At 37.1% G+C, this 19,066-nt stretch overlaps 2 protein-coding genes and 1 long non-coding RNA gene across 6 annotated transcripts in view; 1 reads left to right on the top strand and 2 right to left on the bottom strand.

Annotated features, from left to right (window-relative positions):
• Nucleotides 1–5,537: 5,537 nt before the first annotated feature.
• phlda1 (pleckstrin homology-like domain, family A, member 1) lies at nt 5,538–10,248 on the bottom strand. Its single transcript, XM_088647315.1, has 2 exons — nt 9,423–10,248; nt 5,538–8,589 (listed from the first exon to the last, which is right to left on the bottom strand). The coding sequence occupies exon 1, from the start codon at nt 9,912–9,914 to the stop codon at nt 9,450–9,452; it is 465 nt and encodes a 154-aa protein (XP_088503441.1). The 5' UTR covers nt 9,915–10,248; the 3' UTR covers nt 5,538–8,589; nt 9,423–9,449.
• A 1,903-nt stretch (nt 10,249–12,151) lies between these two features.
• The window catches only part of nap1l1 (nucleosome assembly protein 1-like 1), a 32,552-nt gene continuing 25,637 nt past the window's right edge, over nt 12,152–19,066 (bottom strand). For 3 of the 4 annotated variants that reach the window (XM_088647311.1, XM_088647310.1, XM_088647312.1), the window contains exon 15: nt 12,152–14,313. In XM_088647311.1, the coding sequence (XP_088503437.1) occupies nt 14,275–14,313 (39 nt within the window). In that variant the 3' untranslated portion in view covers nt 12,152–14,274. Of the gene's footprint in view, nt 14,314–16,337; nt 16,373–19,066 lie in introns of all 4 variants that reach the window. The other variant, XM_088647314.1, reaches the window with a different exon arrangement.
• On the top strand, nt 14,575–16,454 carry LOC148654679 (uncharacterized). The gene is made up of 2 exons (XR_015941511.1): nt 14,575–14,952; nt 15,666–16,454. It is a non-coding gene; the product is annotated as an uncharacterized LOC148654679 (long non-coding RNA).

The raw sequence follows: 19,066 nt of genomic DNA, 5'->3' as shown, positions 1-19,066 counted from the left end.
TACAACACCACTATAATAATCATTTTGATTTGTTGATGTTCTGCTTAATAATAACCTTGTGCTGTAAATCTTATTCTTTACTTTTCATTGAGAGAGTGGTCTAGAGAGACATGTACTTGGATATCTTAGTGATATTTTGGTCTTTCTACAAGAAAAGAGTACACAAAACAATAAAGCTATTGACCAAAACTGTTAAACAAAACTTTCTCTACAAATAACAACACCCAAGAATGAAGCCTGCCGAAACAATCACGGAGTGTCCTCATCAAATTTGGTTGTGGACCAACCTCCTAGACACAGGACGAGGAGTCTGGGACCCCCATGCAGAGTGAGGAGTGGTCAAGGGGCAACTGCAGAGGTGGAGATGGGTTGTGATGGGATACAAAAAGATGTATGCGAGGGAGAGAAGAAGATTGTAAATAGTATTTATGAAAATTTTAGGTGAGGAGATGACATCAGGAGTTGAATTACTGGTGCATATGCCATATACAATACTGTGCAGTTTTTCTCCTTTCCTAAATAAAGAATTATTCTCAAACAATCAATTCAAGCACCAAATCAAGGCCCATATTTTAAGAGCTGCTTACAATATGTTAAGGTCACTGACACACACATTTCCTTAGGTGAAGTTTGACCACCTTAATAACAAGCATATTGTTTTCAAAACAAATTTCTTTTTTTCTGTCAATCATAATAAAGACTCCAAATTAAGAATAGAATATTTTTATAAAGCATTTGTAAAATATCACCAACACTTCAAAGATTATTGCAAATTGGGCAGTTTGAAGGTGTTACGCAGATGAAATTTCTTAAGCAATATGAAATACAACATGATAATGTTAATATATGAAATGTATTAATATAATTTTATTATTTTGTTATTACTGTGCAGGTTATGACAATCAAATGAGGAATAATGTACTATAAATTGCATTTGACTCTTTCCATATTAGGTATCTTTTAAATGGTTGGGTTAACCTGAAAATAGTTTTCTGGTCATTTGTGTTAAGACAGATACTCTCATGTTGAATTCAATAATAAAACCCCTTGCTCACTGTTGTAACACCAAAAAATGTACACAACAAAAGAAAATACACTTAATTCTTTTAAAGAATTTGGAAATAAATTTGGAAGAAAAACTATGTTAGAGTAGCAAACAAGAAAATAATGCACTTGCAGGATTCTGCTGACTTTAAAAATCAGTCAGGCTGTGGCTGTAGGTTTTCTTTACTGTCAGCAAAACCCAAGTAAATTATTTCCCTGTATCTCATTCGCTAGTCTCTTATTTTCTGCTTAGACTGTCATTACCAGCCATTTCATGGCAGGACTGACCTGCGTTTGCTGAAAGCCAGTGACAAATTAACCAGTGAGTTAGATGTGGCCTTTTGAGTCTCCCTGTATGGAACACCTACGCTGCAGTGCCAGTGTGAGAGCTATGTAAGATTAATTGCTGGAGACTTTTTTTTTGTGTCACCCTGTGCTTTTCAATTGCTGAATCTGCTTAGGAAATGAAATACCACTTGTGTCATTCATTGTGTTTAAGGTGTGTTTCTTTTGGTGATTATTTTTTTTAGTTTCTAACCTTATCATTACAACTAGCAAACAAAGGAAAATTTGCACTGAGAGAAAAAGCAGCAAGCATTATTGGCAAATACAAGGTAGCTGCAAAGCTGTTTTTTCTGTAGTTGCTATTAAATACTGTAATTGGAAATAAATAGGAACAGATTAAATGGGTCTATCTATTGTTTTTGCAAAGGCATCCACATCAATTCAATGTAGATATACTGAATGCTAAATACAAAGAATGAAAAAACAAATCAGCTATTAAAACTGTTTCATATGTTTCTAAACTTAATCCTAGCCTGCTTTCATGGATCTTTTTGTTAATGTCTTGCAACATTTTCAAGTCCATTAACAAATGTCTAATTATTAATAAAAATAAAAATATCATTTGGCTCCTAGACTACATTTATTAGTGTGACAAGACTTACAGACTTGTTTTTAAAATTGACTGATCTGTAATTTAGTATTTGTTCCAGAACTTTAATAGCCTTTAATTTTGTTGTTTCACAGGTCATCATCAATATTTTGATGGGATGATCAACATAGAATAACCCTCTTTCATTTGGATGTTGTAAATAAACAAAAGGTGATTGCATAGGCATTTTGTTCTAGGTGAGATCTGAATACAAAAGAATTTTAACTCAATTACAATAAATGGTCATTTTTTATGAAGTTTCACAAACAAATGATGCTTGTTTCGTCATGTAAAACTGTTGTCTATGTTTGAAATCCCACTAACCTACAATGAAAAAGTTAAGGCCTTAAGGTTAAAAAGATGTGAGCTAGGTGTGAGAAAGAGAATAACTTCAATCTGTCCTAAGCCCCTGATCTCAGATCAGATCAGATCTCAGACATGTATTAAGGTCAATTTGAAGTCACAAACCACGTCAACGGGAAATACTAGGGAATGATTTGCATTTGTCAGTTCAGTGTCATTATTACTAACTTTGAGGAGCAGTCAATTAAAAACATCTAATTTTCAAGACCTTTGGCATATATATGTGATATATACCATATACATTCCAGGGGTGACCCCTTATATAGTTCTCAGATTCACTTAGGTATATTGTGGGCAATTCAACGCAAATGTTCATATGCATTATTGTAATTCAGGCTTGCCTTCAAGTTTGCATCACCATCACCAACACGAGCAGCCCAGAAACAATTTCTTTATTGAAAAGCATGACGGCTTTTGACCACTGAATCAAGGTTGCAGCTTGACATTTCTCTTGGAAGGAAAATTATCTATCGGACGGGTGAAAGATCGCCACCAGAGAGCGGTCTCAAAAAGAGGGCTCTGTGAGCTGTTTAACATTTATCCAAAAGTGACTGTCTTGTTTTGTTACATGTAATGAGAAATGAACTCCCTACTGGGACCTTTACAACCAGACTGCAGTAATGCAGTCAGAACACCCAAAAGTCTATAAACATTTTTTTATCAAGATATCTAGTGGTGCAATAAAGCAGCTGGGTTTTTCAACATTTTTAGCAATGAGTCACACTGATGGAGGGTGCATGTGTGTGTTTGTGATAGTTGTCTTTTTACAAACAAAAACAATAGAGCTGGCTGGTTTTTTTCTCAAACTAAAATGTGCATGTTGAAGCTCACAAGAACATCATTTAAAAACAAGGGAAATGGATACAGTATTAATAATAGTATGAAAGCAAATCCAAGGTCAAAGGGCTTTATAACACACTTGGTTCAGACCTATCCCAAGATTTCAACTTACAAGAACAATTACATCCTTGTTTTTGTAACATTTGTGTTTCAGATCTGTTTTCAGTAGAGATTAGCAGGGATCTATAAAAAGATGACCGCCTGATGGATATTTCTTGGAGTCTATTAAAATGGCTTTAATTGCTCTTTCCACGAGTCCAACACAGTCATCATGCAAATAAGCAAGGTGACATTCCCTTTGTTTTCAGACTTCCTGCCTAAATCCCACAGAACACATGACAGCTGAACTAAGCTCTGTGCTGCTGGGAGGACCGAAAGCAGTTGTGAAGTGAAAATTCTGTGGTTCTTCAGCAGCAGGCTGACGCAACACAAATTTTCTCTAGTCAGGCACTAAAAACATTCCTGTGCTTTTTAAAGGAAATGACTACTTTATCATCATTTTACAGAATTCTGCAGTGTTAATACATTCTAAATATACCATAAAATAATGGTTTAGAGACGTGTTATATATCTAACCTGCAAAGATAAAATCATAATTTATAGTCAACAATATTGGTATGCTTAAAGTGAAACAATGTCATTCATGCATTTTCTTAACATATAATGTTAATTGAATCATATCTTACTTTTACTACAGACATAAACTAGTCTTTTTAAAGTTTATTGAATGCCGATTCCTCCTGACATGAAAAAGGTTTCTGGTGAATTAATGGACTTCAGAGAGTAGTGCCTAAACTTATGCCAGCATCATCATAGATACCCATGTGCATGATGTAGAATGAAAAGCTACTAGGCAGGAATGTGTGTGCTTGTCTGATCCATTCTGTGTTTTTTCATTCCAAATGTGATGTCTGTCAAGGCTGCTGTTTATAATGGCAGAGTCTTCATTTTAAATATGTAGGTAGAGATATGTGTAAGCTCTCACGTGCAAGCAATTGCAGTTAAACAGAATGCATTATTCCCTTTATCTCCTTCACTCTCCCTTGTTATGTGGCTATTATATTAAAGCACGAGGGTGTGCAGACCGTATGTGACTCAGAGGAGATAGTTCCAGATTTTGGACGAATTTGCTGGGACACCATTAAGGGCAAGCATGCCTGAAGACCTCAGTATAGTAAAAGCTGGAAAGCTGCATCATGAACACAGTGCCAGTCAGAAAACATCATATGTGTTTTTGACCTTGAAGTCACAGCTCCAGTACCCAGCTCCTTAGCAGCAGGAAATAAAATCTTGCTTCAGCCACAGTATTCTCATTGGCTAAGGGCAAGCAAACTGTTGCTGCTTCTGAGCTTTGGGACAGCATGTTTACACACTAGATAACCTAAAGACACCAGACAATTTCCGCAGCCACAGAGAAGATAAAAAATAAATCAGCAGCAATAACAACTCTGCCACAGGCTTGCCAGTCACCATTCATGAATCCCCCTGAGCCCCTTGCCTGATCCCTGTGAAATCATCCCATTAAACCTTCTTTCCTTCTCCTGCACTCCCTAATAACAGATCACATTCCAGGAGGGAGCTCCAGCTCCTCCGATCTGGACTGTACATACGTGCCACACATCTGACTAATATCTTGCTTTTGAGAATAAGGTGGGCACCACAAAGAATTAACACAATCAAATGTTCATGTCTATACACTTACTGTATGTATGCTTTGCTGAGATTATGTATGACTGTCCATTCCAAATTATATGAAAGCCTCCACCGTCTGCTCTTCGGATATTATTCTCTTATTCATACAAATCCTGAAATGTCAAAGTAACATCATTCTCTAGTTTGAAAGAAAATCATTTAGAAAGGCAATTTTAAAAAACAAAGTTCAGTTTTTAATCATTTTTGTGTAACACGTGATTTAGACTAATTCTTTGTGCTGATCAACTTTATAGATTTTCTAAAAAATGTTTGAAAGCCACTCATTACAATGAGCTGAAACACCTACACAAACATTAGTATGATCACTATCCATTAAATCTGTATGCCTCACCCTCTTTAACACTCACAAAGCCCAGGAAACTCAATTCAGCATTTTTATTTGCTTTTTGTTTTCCTTAGTGCTCCAAGGGACATGGGAAGCAAGAGCTTGTGACTGTATTTCAAGTGAAAGTTGATTTAAAAAAACAGGGCAGACCAGCAATCGGTAACAATCTATCAGAAGACCTTTTTATTCTATTAGCCTATCATTTTACTAAAACTGAACCATATTTCAAGCTAAAACGAAACACTGAGTACTAAATGGCATATTAGATTTGCTCACAAAATAACTATTGATTTCTTAGAAAGAAGAAGAGAAATAACATAAATTACTTTAGATTTATTTGTGAGCATATATTTACAGGAATTACATAGTTTTAAAATGGACATTACATAAAATGTGTGAGTATTACATTCCATAAATGTGAGAACAATATAGGAGGGAAAGCAATTTTTTATAATTACACTGCATAAAGACAATAAGGTGCTATGGTTAGTACTCTGACTGTGCCATTATGTTGAGTACAGTAATTCACCCTCTTTTCATAGACTGATATGTAGAGGCTTACAGTATGTGAAATAAAGGATGGTGAAGTTAAGACTTCATGTCTTAGATAAACACTTGTGTAAATAATACCACACTAGAAGTCTAATTATCCAGAAATGTATTCACTTCTTTGCACTTTATCTTTGACATCCTCCTTGTAGAGGCACCATAGATGTGTTTGTACAGAATTTGCACAAATGTTTACTGGATTCAAATTCCACAGCCCAATGGACTTGCTTCTCTCTCTGCCAGCATTCTAACTAACCAGTGAATTGGATCTTTCTGCATTCCTTTTCTTTCTCTTTCCGTAGGCAGATCATCAGTATCCCATGTTGACATACAAGTATGAGTATCATTCTACCACTATTTAAGAGAAAACTGCTTGACACAGTGACGGGAATTAAAACGACAGGGTTGGTCATGGTTACCTGTTTCTACAGAATCGTTTCTAAAGTTCTGAGTGAGGTATATGCGGTGAACTACACAGCAGAACAAAGAGCAGAACTGCCAGTTTTGACAGAACTAAGGGAATCATGGACGAGGTCTTGTTTTAAACTAGTACACAATCATCTTTTGAGACATTTCCTTCATTAAATCCCTGTGGCCCTGTGGGGACAAATCCCAGGTGCGGCAAGATGGATTCACACTGCCATATATATAATTCAGACGGTAACGTTTATTAAAATTACTTTCATGTTGGAAACAAAGGGCTGGATTCATGGTACAGTTTTGAAATAGGTCAGTTTCAAGCACATTACATACACACACATACACAGTGTACTATGTGTCAGTTCTTTAATGTCTCAGAGCTTATGAAACCAACTAAGGTAACTTGATAATAAATAAATATAGATGGCTTAACTCAAGACGAAACCAGATTGGAAAGTACCTGAGCTACCTACTGTCGTTCTACCTTTTACCATGCTCTTACAGCAGAGTATTTAGGAATGCAAGCATTTCATTGTCAATGACTTGAGTTCGCCATTAGCACATGTTCGTTTATCAACATTATTTTCATCATCTGTGAACTTTAGCTAATTACTCACATGTTGCAGTGATGAATGAAAAAGTAAGGTACTTGTAAAGAGCCTTTGGGCACCAGAGTTTCAGCTCAATATACAGAAACCAACTAATATATTTACATTGTGAACACTGAACACTGTAGCTTACCGGTAGCAAATACTAACATAATACAGTAAATTCCTTCTGCCAAAAGGACACATTGATATGTCAATTTGCAGACATCTGGAGCACAAAAAGCCACAACTACACACTCTGGATGACCTCAATCAATAATAGAGATATCCTTGTGAATAAGAATTCCACTGTTTATGATAATAAAGAGGTCCATGTGAATTTGTTGACAGAAATGCGAACAGTTTCACACTGGTTACTGCATGGAGAGTGCAAAAAACACAGCTGAAAAAGTGGATGATTCATGTAAATATAATTATATTTGCCTATTTTTATTGTCAAACAGTTTTCATTTTTGCAAAAAAGTAGGCCAAACTTTTTAGATGAATACTCCAGTTTTTCAAAATACCACAAAGATTGTTATCTTAAATCAGACAGTTTTCTGAGAATTACGAAAATAGTTCTCATACTACCAGAACCAACAGTGGACACTGCTGAATTACATGTGAGTAATAAAATAATAGCTTCACAAAAACGTCACAACAGTTAACTTAACAGTAATCCCAAAATGAATGTACAGTGCTCTACGTGAGAGGCATAATACAACAGATAAATAACAGTAGTTACAGTTTAGAAGCCGTACTAAATTGCTTTGTTTTCAAACGATCATGTGAGTGCTATAGAGTGAATTGAAAAACATCTGGTTCAGAAAAATAAACTGCTAAAGCAGCTACTAGATTAAGAGATAAAATGTTCAGTGTAAAACTATTTTTGGCATAGTTTTCCAACAATTTGTCGAAGAAAATTTCGTTTCGCGTTTTTTAAAATAATATCATCTTAAAATTGTGCTTCATTTCATAGACAGTTATATGGGATTTAGGTCTTTGGTTCAATATTCATCCGTTACATACTTTTTTTTTTTATTTGTTGCACTGCAACGTATTTTATTTAATTTGAAAGTCGGGAATAAATAGAGATGTGCATTTTTTTATTACTATTATTCCAATTATTTTTTGTTAAGTGAAGAACCAGCTTCTGCAATCTATGCAAACTGGTCTGTTATGTCACAGTACTGTGCGCACATATCGGTTCCTCTAAAACAGGATCTCAAGACAGTTGCACTTTCTATGCTCGAAGGAAAGGGTTATACTTTCCCAGAGATGACAATAATTACAGGCAGAATGTTGTCAAAGCAATTCACAGCAGGTATTTCTTGGTCGGGGTTAGAAAATTTGTTATACGGCCGCGTTTTGAAACACCGATGTGTGTATATTTTGTTAGCAATTTTACAGTAGCGCGAATAGCACCACTGAGTTTTCATATGGTGGAAAATATCAGAAAAATTGTATTTTGTTGTGTGGATTTATTTTCATTAAAATCTTAAGCTGTTTTCTCTCCTCTGCGATCTCACATTCATAAATGTCAAACATAAAAGAAACATTGCAATAAATACAATAATAACATAGCACGCTCAAATACAAAGTTAATATTTCTTCCATGTTGAAAAGCTATACGTCTTTTGTTCATAGCCAAGTCTACAAAAAAGATAACCGTCGTGGAAATGGATGTTTTCCTTAGGACCACCACTCGGTAGGAATATTGACAGAGATGTGACAGACAGCCTTTAGTTAGCGCATCAACGGACGGCTATAAGCAGGCTGCTTTGATCCTTCCGCCGAGAGCCCCGTTTAGTAACCTGTGAACACAATAAATTGAGGTTCAGGTGATTCTGCTGTCGCAGCGCTCGACATGTTAACACACACCTTCCATGTGTTCACAAAAACTTCATGTTTAATAGAGCACAAACTATTAACACGGTGTGCAGCTGTAAAGCAAAATACCTGCGCGTTCCACACACCTTTTATTAGGCCTATTGCCTAGTACAAACTGTTTTCCAAAAACAGATTAAAAAGGTAAGGACAAAGAAGCGCACCACATACTTTAGCAACGTCCAGCGGCAGAACCCAGATATTGGAGTAAAACAATACTTGAACCATTTTAACGAAAATGACAATGATGCACGAAACAACTTAAACGGCTCCTGTGTTATTAAAGTAATTTAATTAATGTATACATTTTAAATAACCTTCCATTCACCCAAAATTTCGCCTTTATCGGTTCCAAATAATAGATTTAACAGCTTTGAAAGGAGGAATATCTGTGTTAGGGGGTCATTTTCCGCAGACGGTAAGTATACACGATATTAAATATACTGCATTTTAATAAAATGCTAGCCCCTCTTCACAAAGCATGACAAATATTTATGCACACCAGCTTAATGTGATTCATATTTTTAAAAGGCTATACTGGTGTATTAACAAGAAACGCTGTTGGTTTTATAGAGTTAAACAGAAGTTATAACGAGGATTGGATTGAGTTCTATAAAGGCTGATAGAAAACGCAACCTTCAGTATTAAAAAATAATGTTAAAATCATGAGATTGGAAAACCTATACACAAATATCGTGAGACAGATTTGTGACTCAAAAATAAATAGCTGTGAAGAAAGCAACGTTCACAGCGGGCTTACCGCAGCTGTTGTATGCCCAGCAGGAGATCATGCTAAATTTTGCGAGTTTCTGATCATTTTGTGCCCTGGCAACTGAACCACCAGGAGCTGCTGTTTTTGCCTCGTCGATTTCACTGCCAGGATAGCCTGTCTGTTCTTATACTGCACCATTTGTAAAGTAATTTCGGCGTTCCAGCCTTCGTCCTGCGGACATCGAAAATCAATCTCTTTGCCTTCTATCATCACCACCGTGAAGTAAATGTATTTGCCCTTCCTCTCGACGCAGTCCACCGTCTTCATGTTGGAGAAGTGGAGCTCTTTGATTTTGCCGGGCTCGCTGGAGGGGCTCATCTGGTGGTGCTGGTTGTGCGTGTGGTCATGCTGTTTCGGGGGGTGAAGCAGGAGCCCCTCTTCCGTCAGGATGCAATGCTTCTTCTTCCACAGCTGCAGCAGACCGTCGCTTCTTTTCTCCAGCAGACCTTCTTTGAGTACCTTGCCGCTGATCTCCAACATAATGGAAGAGAGCGATCGCCTGATTTCCTAGCTAAAGCAGAGGAGCTTTGTCCTGGCTCGGGGGAATGTGAACATCAGCTCTATTCAGGCGACTGTTGTCTATTTATAGCTGTCTTCCCCGCCAAGCTCCACGACTCCCGTCTGCAGCGGTTGCAGAAATATGACTGATACTCTCATTCACTCTGACGGGGTTTTTCCTAAAGCTCTTCCTGTGTGTCCGCCCCCTGACTGACACCCAGTGGAGAGACGGGCTCACATTGCAGTTCCCCACCCACCCCCCAAAAACGTGGCAAGTGTCAAAGTAAAGCACAGCTCAACAAATGTGGTCAAAGAAGCAGATTCAATATGGGGACCGAGTTGTCAAAATTTGTTCCAAGCCTTTTTGTTGAAACTGACAGGTACAATTGAACTGCCTATGAGAAAAACCGAAGAGGGTCCGCCCCTCGACCACATAAAACTAAAACTGCACTTAAAACCCACGGGTTTCATATTTCAACACGTGGATTGAAGTTAAAAGTTTTGGAAATATTCTCGGATAACACACCGGGTATGTATTTCAGATGGGTATGTATTCGCGCACAAGTTCAACGAAAATGTTTCATGGCAGTCTTAGACCTTAACGCTAGTATTTCCCGAAATCCAGTCCTTGGGACATTATCGTCGCGTCTTTGTTCCAGTTGAACCCAGGTCTTTTAAACAGTTGCGTATTACTGGCTGAGACCGAATCCATAAATAAATGTTTTAACCGTGAAACGCTGGAACTGCGAAATGTTAAAAGTTAAAGGCAAGACGGGCTATAAGAAAGGAGAAATGTCGCGTGAAGACGGTAGTTTCTAACATTGCCGCCAGCTGAGTCTTGCAATACCCGAGTAGGGGACAGCCTATGTTCCCCGTTAGCGATACCATCAGCCTGTCCGAGTACGTTACTAACATAACTCAGTTATATTGTGGGGAAGACTAACAAAATGCCCGTTTTGGTCACCATCGTGCGTACAGTATAATCTAAGAATACGACAGCTACTCCACAGTATAATTAGGCTTTTACTTCTACTGCGTTTCAAATTGAAAAACATCCCCGACTATACTTAAATTCCCAGTCGTACACTCAACTAATTTTACTTACATTGTGTTTTAGCTTTGTTCGATTAATTTCACCACTATCTGAACAGGAGCTCTATTGATGTATTAAACAATACAAACCGTAACGTTTTATTAATAAATATTTAAAACCTAAATACACCCTAACAAGGAGGCATGGATCATTTAAACTTGACTATGTGTAGCACAGTCTGTGTATATCTGGACGCAGCTACTAAAAAAAAAATTAACGCTAGAAAAATACTTAAGCAAAAGTATAACCACAGGAAAGGCTACAATAAGCGTGCTAACAGGGAATGTCTACTTGGAGATAACGAGTTTTTCCCACTGAGGTGTGCGTAAATGAACTAAGGTTCGTACAATTGTGAACGTAACTAAGCAGATCTATATTGCAAGACTTAACCTATTAGTTATCAAATGTACAATCTGGAATCCCTAAACGTATAAGAGCAGCTGTTTAGAATAAATCACAGGTAGCTGTAACTTTTTTTTAAAGTGTTTTTAACGCAAAATCGTTCATATTAATTAAAACCCCACTTTAGCTGGGACTTGCAAAGGTAGAATATAACGGTTAATTCTAAAATCCCAACACCTGGGATATACATAAGTGTACACCATGCACTTCTACTAAAACGAGCTCAGTATTGAGGAGAAATTAGAATTATAATCCACAAACCGCTACAGAATAACGTGTTACACAACCGTAGCAGCTAACAAATGTATCCCAAAATGTATACAAGAGAAAACGTGACAAAACGCCTCCTTGTGGCCAAATACCACCATGCTTTACAGAGAAGTAGAGGATAAAGGCGTCTGAAGAATTGCATGCTTTAACATTCCTCTTCTATGGCAGTCAAGAGCCACAAAGCGAAAAATCAGTTATAAAAATGTACCAATTAATCCAGCAAAATTTTACTGTCAATAAAAGCTTACAGGATAAACCACAAACCCTTCAATTACCATGATTAACCACTGGCTATGGGTTCATATCTGGCCAATCCAGTGTTATGACCTTTAATATTAGGATATACAATACCTGGAACTATAGTGTATCATTCTAAAACAGGAGTCAACATGCAAAACACAAAATCCCAAACTTTGAAGTACCAAAGAAAGTATTAGACCAACATAAGACCATACACGTTTAACCAATTTATTCATGAATATACATACAAGTACAATTGAGTACATTAGTATTTTGTAGCATAGCATTTTGCTTTGACAACAGCTGATATAAAGGATCCAGACAGAATCCGCTAGTTTATTTTACAGTCAGATAGGTATTGATCTCCCACTGAACTTGTAATATTTCAAAGGTTTAATCTCCAAGCTATCTGTGGGTAAGCAATATACAAACCCACCTTGTTCAGGATGTGGACAGAAAAAGTGCACAGTATACAACGTTATTCTTCAGTGTCTAAAAAGACATTCCTTTGAGCAGGTTTCAGTTAACCAAGATATTCCTGGACGTCTGGACCAGAAAGCGTTATTCTGAAGACTGGGCAGAAGTAAGGTCCTCTTCCTGTGGGCCTTCAACTGCTCCTTTGTTCCTGGTGAACACCTCTAAATAGACCACAGCCAGTACATGTACTCTATTCACAGAAGTAGGTATTTAAATGGAGTATGGCCACATTCAGGCAAGCCAGCCTGTAACAATCTGGTGGCAGATCCACAGCCATAGCAGCACCCCCATTTCAACAGAACAGAACGATATTTGCTAGTTTCAGGAGCAGTAAAATAAAAAAAAAAGCACAGAACCTATAGGAGGACTCAAAACAAATCCAAACCCATTCCTTCCATGAACACTGAAATATGCACCACTAAATTGAGTATTTTGTCTAAGGCAATCAGAATTCAACTAGAATAACCAGGCAAGAGATGCAATCCAAATGGAGAGTTCTTAGGAAAAGCTTTAACAGCAGGTATAATACGTCAAAATTAATGTCAATTCCTTCCAACAGTAAGTGCTCTTCGATTATAGTTATAAAAAAAATAACCCAAAACATAGAAATTCAGATTACACCAAGTTGTAAGAACATGACTTTTTTTTTTAAAAGTGCTACAAAAAGGACAATAGTTTTGATTTTTCTTAAATTATAGGACCTGCATTGGGGGTGGATGAAACAGCATTAAGTATTCTGCAACTACTGACTACCCATGACACCCAAAAGCATAACCAGTACAGTACATCAGCACTCCAGTTTTAACTGGTGCAGTGGGCTCATTGTACTGACAACCACAGGGGCTTAGTGCATCTTCACACATTTCCCTTACGATTTCCAATGAAGACTAAGTCATAACTGGCATTCATATCAATGCAACATTTCTGTACTTATGTAGTTGAGGTAATCTTTCAACAACTTATTTGAGTTTCAGAAGGTAATATCTGAAGTACACATGTGAATGGAGCTTTAAAATGTGCATCGGTTCATGTCACGCAAACAACAGAGCAGTTTAATATACGACTCCCTAGAAATTAAAATGCCCTTTTGCAAAGTTACTTAACAGGAATGTATACATTGCAATAAAATAGACATAAATACGCAACCCATTTCTGAAAACACTACTTTTGTTTTTATTCACACCCAAGTGGTACACAATAACCTTTGTGGTGTACTAGAAAGGTTCATAGATAACCATTTCACATAAAAAAGCATCAACAGTGTATAGACTGAAGACCGTTCTCAACTGGTTTTCTTCTTTGATTGTGCACTGTTTCTTCCCCTTTGCACAGCCAGCCACAGATATTTTAAATGAAATGAATGTCTAAAATTACAAGTCACTGCAGCACTGCATTTCTATAACAAAATAATGAAGGCACAGCTAGTGCAAGCACAGACTTCTCAAACCCATTGAGACTACTGGGCCGAAAGATTACTTTGGTTGGTTTTTCAGGAAAGGAATAGGTTGGAACAAACACTGGTCTAAAGTATTTTGAAAATTCAGTCTTTCCACAGCTGTTGTCTAAGAGCAATACAACAAAAGACTCCACAAGAACCCAAACTAACAGTGAAGAAACAATGTCATGCTGTTTTAGAGGGATTTACTGCATTCTAACTATTTGTACAGAGAAAAGTTCTAGTAAAATACTATGCAGGACAAGCCAAGTCTTGGAACTGGCCTTTCATGATTTTGTAACAAAAACTTCTTAACCTTTTTATTCTACCAAGAAAATACAAAACATTATAAGGCTGTAAGTAACTATGTTTTGTTTAATAAGCTGTTACAGTGCAGTTAATCCTCAAGGCCACATATGCAGGCTTCACTGCTGCTTGCACTCAGCTGGTGGATTTGTCTCCTTCTGTTAAAAAAAAAGGATAGAGCATTACTGTAACAATCTTCCAAGATAAGCAGTTGCATGTAACAAAACAACCTATCTGCCCAAGAATTTTTTTTTTTAATAACCAGCCCTGTTTACCAATATTCTACTTCATCTCAAGCATCTTATACTGGAAATCAGTTCCCGAATCCCACTGGTCCTTTAACAGAAGGAAACATTAAATCTGGCAAATATGCACAAAGGATAGACTCACTGGGTACAGGCCCCATACAAACCGTTTAGTATCTTTCTATAAGAGAAAACGTGGGTTGAATACCTGCTCTGTTTCACCTTTTATGTAAAACAGTGAAAAATCTTTTAGATGTGCTGAACATGAAAATGCATGTCAGTATCTAGAAAAATAAAATACTGGATACTGACAATGTTACAGACATTTCGATTTTTCTGACCATGATTGAACTAGATATCTTGTGTTGAATGTCGCAGCAGATAAAACTCATGAAAAAAAGGAGGCGATCTGCCCTCCTTGCGAGTGTGACATTTGTGCCATTAGTATCTTTGAGAAACACCTGCCAACTTGCATAAAACTGCTGGGGTGGTCCACGTGTGCTGGTCTGGGTGGAAGTGTATATTTGCTACAGAAATCCACTTAGTAGTCAGGTTGCCATCAAATTGCTACATTGTGCTATACTGAGGTCACGTGCCCTAACTTATTGCCCTGCCTAAGGACTCGTCTTGATTCTAACAGGACAATGTTCTCACGCTGCTCATATAACAGCCTTCTGGACATGAGAAGTGAGTCAGGCCAAGGATGTCCTACTTGGCACTAGTTGAATAGGACTCCTCTGTAAGAAATTCTGGAACAGTGCACCCTAGGACTTAAACCAGCAGAAGGAGATCATGGAAACGGGACAATCTCTCAAGACGGTATCTGCAGCCTGGTGCAAAGCAAGTGCCATAGCTGCATGGTTTGTATTACTTTCAGTGGTGACCACATACTACTACCCTGTGATTTTCACAGAAGATGCCCTGGTGGTGATAAATCATAAATGTATTCAGATAGACCTTCTTCAAAAGATAGACTGGAAAATTCCAGAAACCTGCAGTTGCAGTTATAAGTAATGTTTCTTTTGATGCCGAGACTATAAAAAGCAACCAGGAAAATATGCATTTTCATTAGAAGTGCATTATTTTGATTCTTTTTCTGCATCCCATCTCCTCCAGCTGCAAGCTGACAGGACTGGACAAGAAGTGGGGGTGCCCAATAGGCATCTGCTGCTGCAAGTTTAAATAAAGAGCAACTGAGGTGCAAAGGTTTGCCAGAAAAACCACCCAACTTATTTATGGCAACTTTACATCGCACTAGACAAGAGACAGTGGAAAGAGGGCACAATGACACCTCAATTTTGGAAGGGCAAGAGCTGAAGAAAATTTTTGGGCAGAAATGTTATCGCCACTCAACATCTTTAAAAACGCACACAAAAAGAGGAATACTTCATGATTATGGGGTGGCATTTGCATGGGAGGTCACACAAGACTGAGTATCCTGGAAGGTATTCATATATATAAAATATGGCTGTAAGAATACAAACCTAATGACAGTTCACAAGTAAAAGAATAAACCGAGTATAATTAAATTTATTACAGTTTAAGAAAATTGGAAAGTAATAGACAAATCTATATGTTCCTTCCAGGATATCCAAGAAAGATGCAAAGCACATCCCCCTTGCTTGACTTGATGTATTTAAGAATGATGTGCTATTTAATCAGTCAATACCTACTACTGTTTCATACATTTATATCCATAATACTCCAAAATAACTGATTTTTCCCTTTACCATTTTAGAATTTGAAGTTTTGATAAACTGCCCTTTTTTAAAGGTTTAGCTACCTTCAACATACAGAAGAAATACAAATGTTGCAAAACGCACTCTAGAAAATAAACACTACATTAGTTAAAAGGATAAAAGAGGGAGAAATGGAAAGGGACAGAAAACATCCAAGCATAAAGTGCATTAAACTGACAATTTACAAGCCTTACCTACCAGGATAGGGTTATTTCTACAGACATCATTTAAACCTAGCAAGGAAAAATTTAGAAAGTAGCTGACAAAGTGCAAAGTGATTGGAGATGAAACATTAATAAAAATTAAAAAATAAAAGCATATAGCAAGTAAGAGTCAAAAGGACAGAATTTTCACAGGCTGACAGCAATAGGAAGGCAGGAACTAAAATGTTTGTAATGTTTGTAAAAAGGTTTACATTAAGATAAAGTGTAAAACCCATTAATTAAAATCAGAATTGGAACACTTAAGTTCCTTCAGCACTAAGGCATTTGAAGTGATTCACAGGATTTATAGTAGCAATTAGCATGCAAACCACTCGTTCAATGAAACAAATCGACTATAAATAAAAATCAAACATGCCTTGAAGTACCCGACGCCAAAATCATTTTCACCACACTTAACTCTCCTCTCTCCCTACCAGCCAAAGGACTGAATTATTTATACAGAAAATATAAAATTTCTAACACCCTTTGAGTCCTGCAAAAAGCCATACTACTCAAAGAACCTATCGATGTAATGTTTAATTGCAATTTTACTTTCAGCTAAAGGCAAAACGTGCTTTTGTGAAGTTTTAAATGACTTTGGTCTCTTTTTTAGTTGAGAGACTTGTGAAGTGAATTGCAAAAATGTCAAATGTGAAGGAAGGTCTCACTGTCAATACTTTTCAATTTAAGCAAACGTGCCTGAACTATTTTTAGCTTCTATGTACTTTTTTAAAAAGGGGGAAATTGCATTTTTGCATGTAGGGCCCACATTTACGATTTCTAACCAAGTTGCCATGCTTTTGTACAGCAACTGCTTTTACATTCATGAGTGCAATGACATTTACAGATTTTCAGTCTTTTAAGATGTAGCAATGAGCTTTTTTACACACAGCAGAATAAAACTGACAAAGACTTGTCATCACCTTTTGATTTAGTACTTCGTCTTTGTCAATAATGATCAACTTGTACATACACAATGGCTTTGGACTAATTTATACACTTTTCTCTTCTTTAGGCAGCTAAATAATCAATTTACTAACCTATGGCTAGTCTTGGTCAATGTGGTCAAAAATGAAGAAACAAACCAATACGTGCTGCTTTTGAAGGGAACAATGCCTTCATGTCATCATTATGTTGGCGGCTGATCTACGTCAGCGCACCACTGCCTGCCATAAAACCAAGCCATTTTTTTGCGTTTCCCACCCTAACAGACATCTGAATGTGGTGCATATGTGCTAAACAATACCGGTTGTGTACAACAGGCCAAACCAATTGGGAAGTGTAATCGTAACAAAACCCACTGGCTGGTGGCAATGATTGCAAGTCACTACTCCACTATTCACATCCTGGGACCTCATTCTTCCAGTCTCATCTTGAGGAGACATGCCAACAGTACAATGCCGCTTTTCTAAAAAAGCTTCACTGATGGAAAAAAAATGACAGATGTGCCACAGACATCCTAGTTGTTCCTTAAGGTCCAGTGAAAGTTTGTAGGGCCACCTGGAATAGCATGTGGCATCTCGGGTTAAAAGACATGTGAAATGGCACATTCTTGTCCAGCCTCTACTAGAAAAATAGGACAGAGTCCCACAACACTGCACCCTATACATAGTACAAAGCATGCATTGCAGATATACAGCTTGCATTGATCCATGATTATGCATAGTTTGACTATAAAACCTGCCGATACAATACTTTTCTTTTCCTGGTAATGTCCTGGCAGTAACTGAATTTTGTTGCAGTTACAAGTGGTATCTTTAGATTCTCACTATCATTTTAAAAAATTCAAATATTCACTTAAATCTAGCACTGTTTTTTTAAAATGTAAATGATACATCGTGCCTTCATAGCACAGATTGGGTTATTAATTTTGTTTCACAGCACTGGCTACTGATCTGAGATTTAAAGACAAAAAACAGGAAACAAATAGTTAATTTAAGGTGGTTAAAGCAGTCTGCTGCAAATAACTTGCGATAATGCATTAGCACAGCACATGGTTTTGCTGAAATGGATTTATGCTAAAAAGGAGCCTTACCAAACTCTGCAAGCTAATCATGCATTGACTAGAATTTAGGCAGGTTGGGAAGCACAAGGGTTCAATGTTATAATACAATTTAGTTGTGGTGCATCCAGGCTGTTAACTATAGATTGTTTTTTAAAAAGCTCTGAGAGATGCTCATTGTTTCACTTGCATAAGATTGTGCATTTACATGGAACTTTTTATCTCAAAGAACCCCAAAGCACCAGTGCTAGTACTGCATTTTCAACCCATCTGACTGGGGGAAACCCAATTAATATTTTGAAATCCAGTGACTGGAAGGTCCAACAGTATCACTACTGGGTATTAACTGAAACAAGCACAAGGTGGTATGCTTTCAATTATGATCTAAAAAAGGACTCCACAGTTGCCAATTTAGTTTAGAATTAGAAACTCCCAGTGTATGTCTGCAAATTTAACATGCACATTTGGGTACAATTCAGTCACCTAGAGCATCTTTATGTAGGAAAGCAAATGTGGTTTTGAATTCCATTTTACACCTTGCACCAAAATGACCTTATACTACCCAGTTCCTCAATTTTAGCAATTACAGCACAAACCTCAAATCCCCCAACACTCCCTCAATCCTGGCCATCAGCCCTCCAAAATGAAGTTAATGAAATGCATTTAAATTGGTATGTATTCTGTATGTTGAATTTTTATTTTCATAATGTCTGTCAATTTAA

Source organism: Lepisosteus platostomus, chromosome 9 (assembly GCF_059453375.1).
Source record: "Lepisosteus platostomus isolate fLepPlt1 chromosome 9, fLepPlt1.hap1, whole genome shotgun sequence".
NCBI lineage: Eukaryota > Metazoa > Chordata > Actinopteri > Semionotiformes > Lepisosteidae > Lepisosteus > Lepisosteus platostomus.
This window is presented reverse-complemented; position numbering and strand designations above follow the sequence as displayed.

Coding starts and splice junctions, on each gene's coding strand:
- phlda1 (XM_088647315.1), bottom strand. CDS start 9,914: ATGTTGGAGATCAGCGGCAAGGTACTCAAAGAAGGTCTGCTGGAGAAA.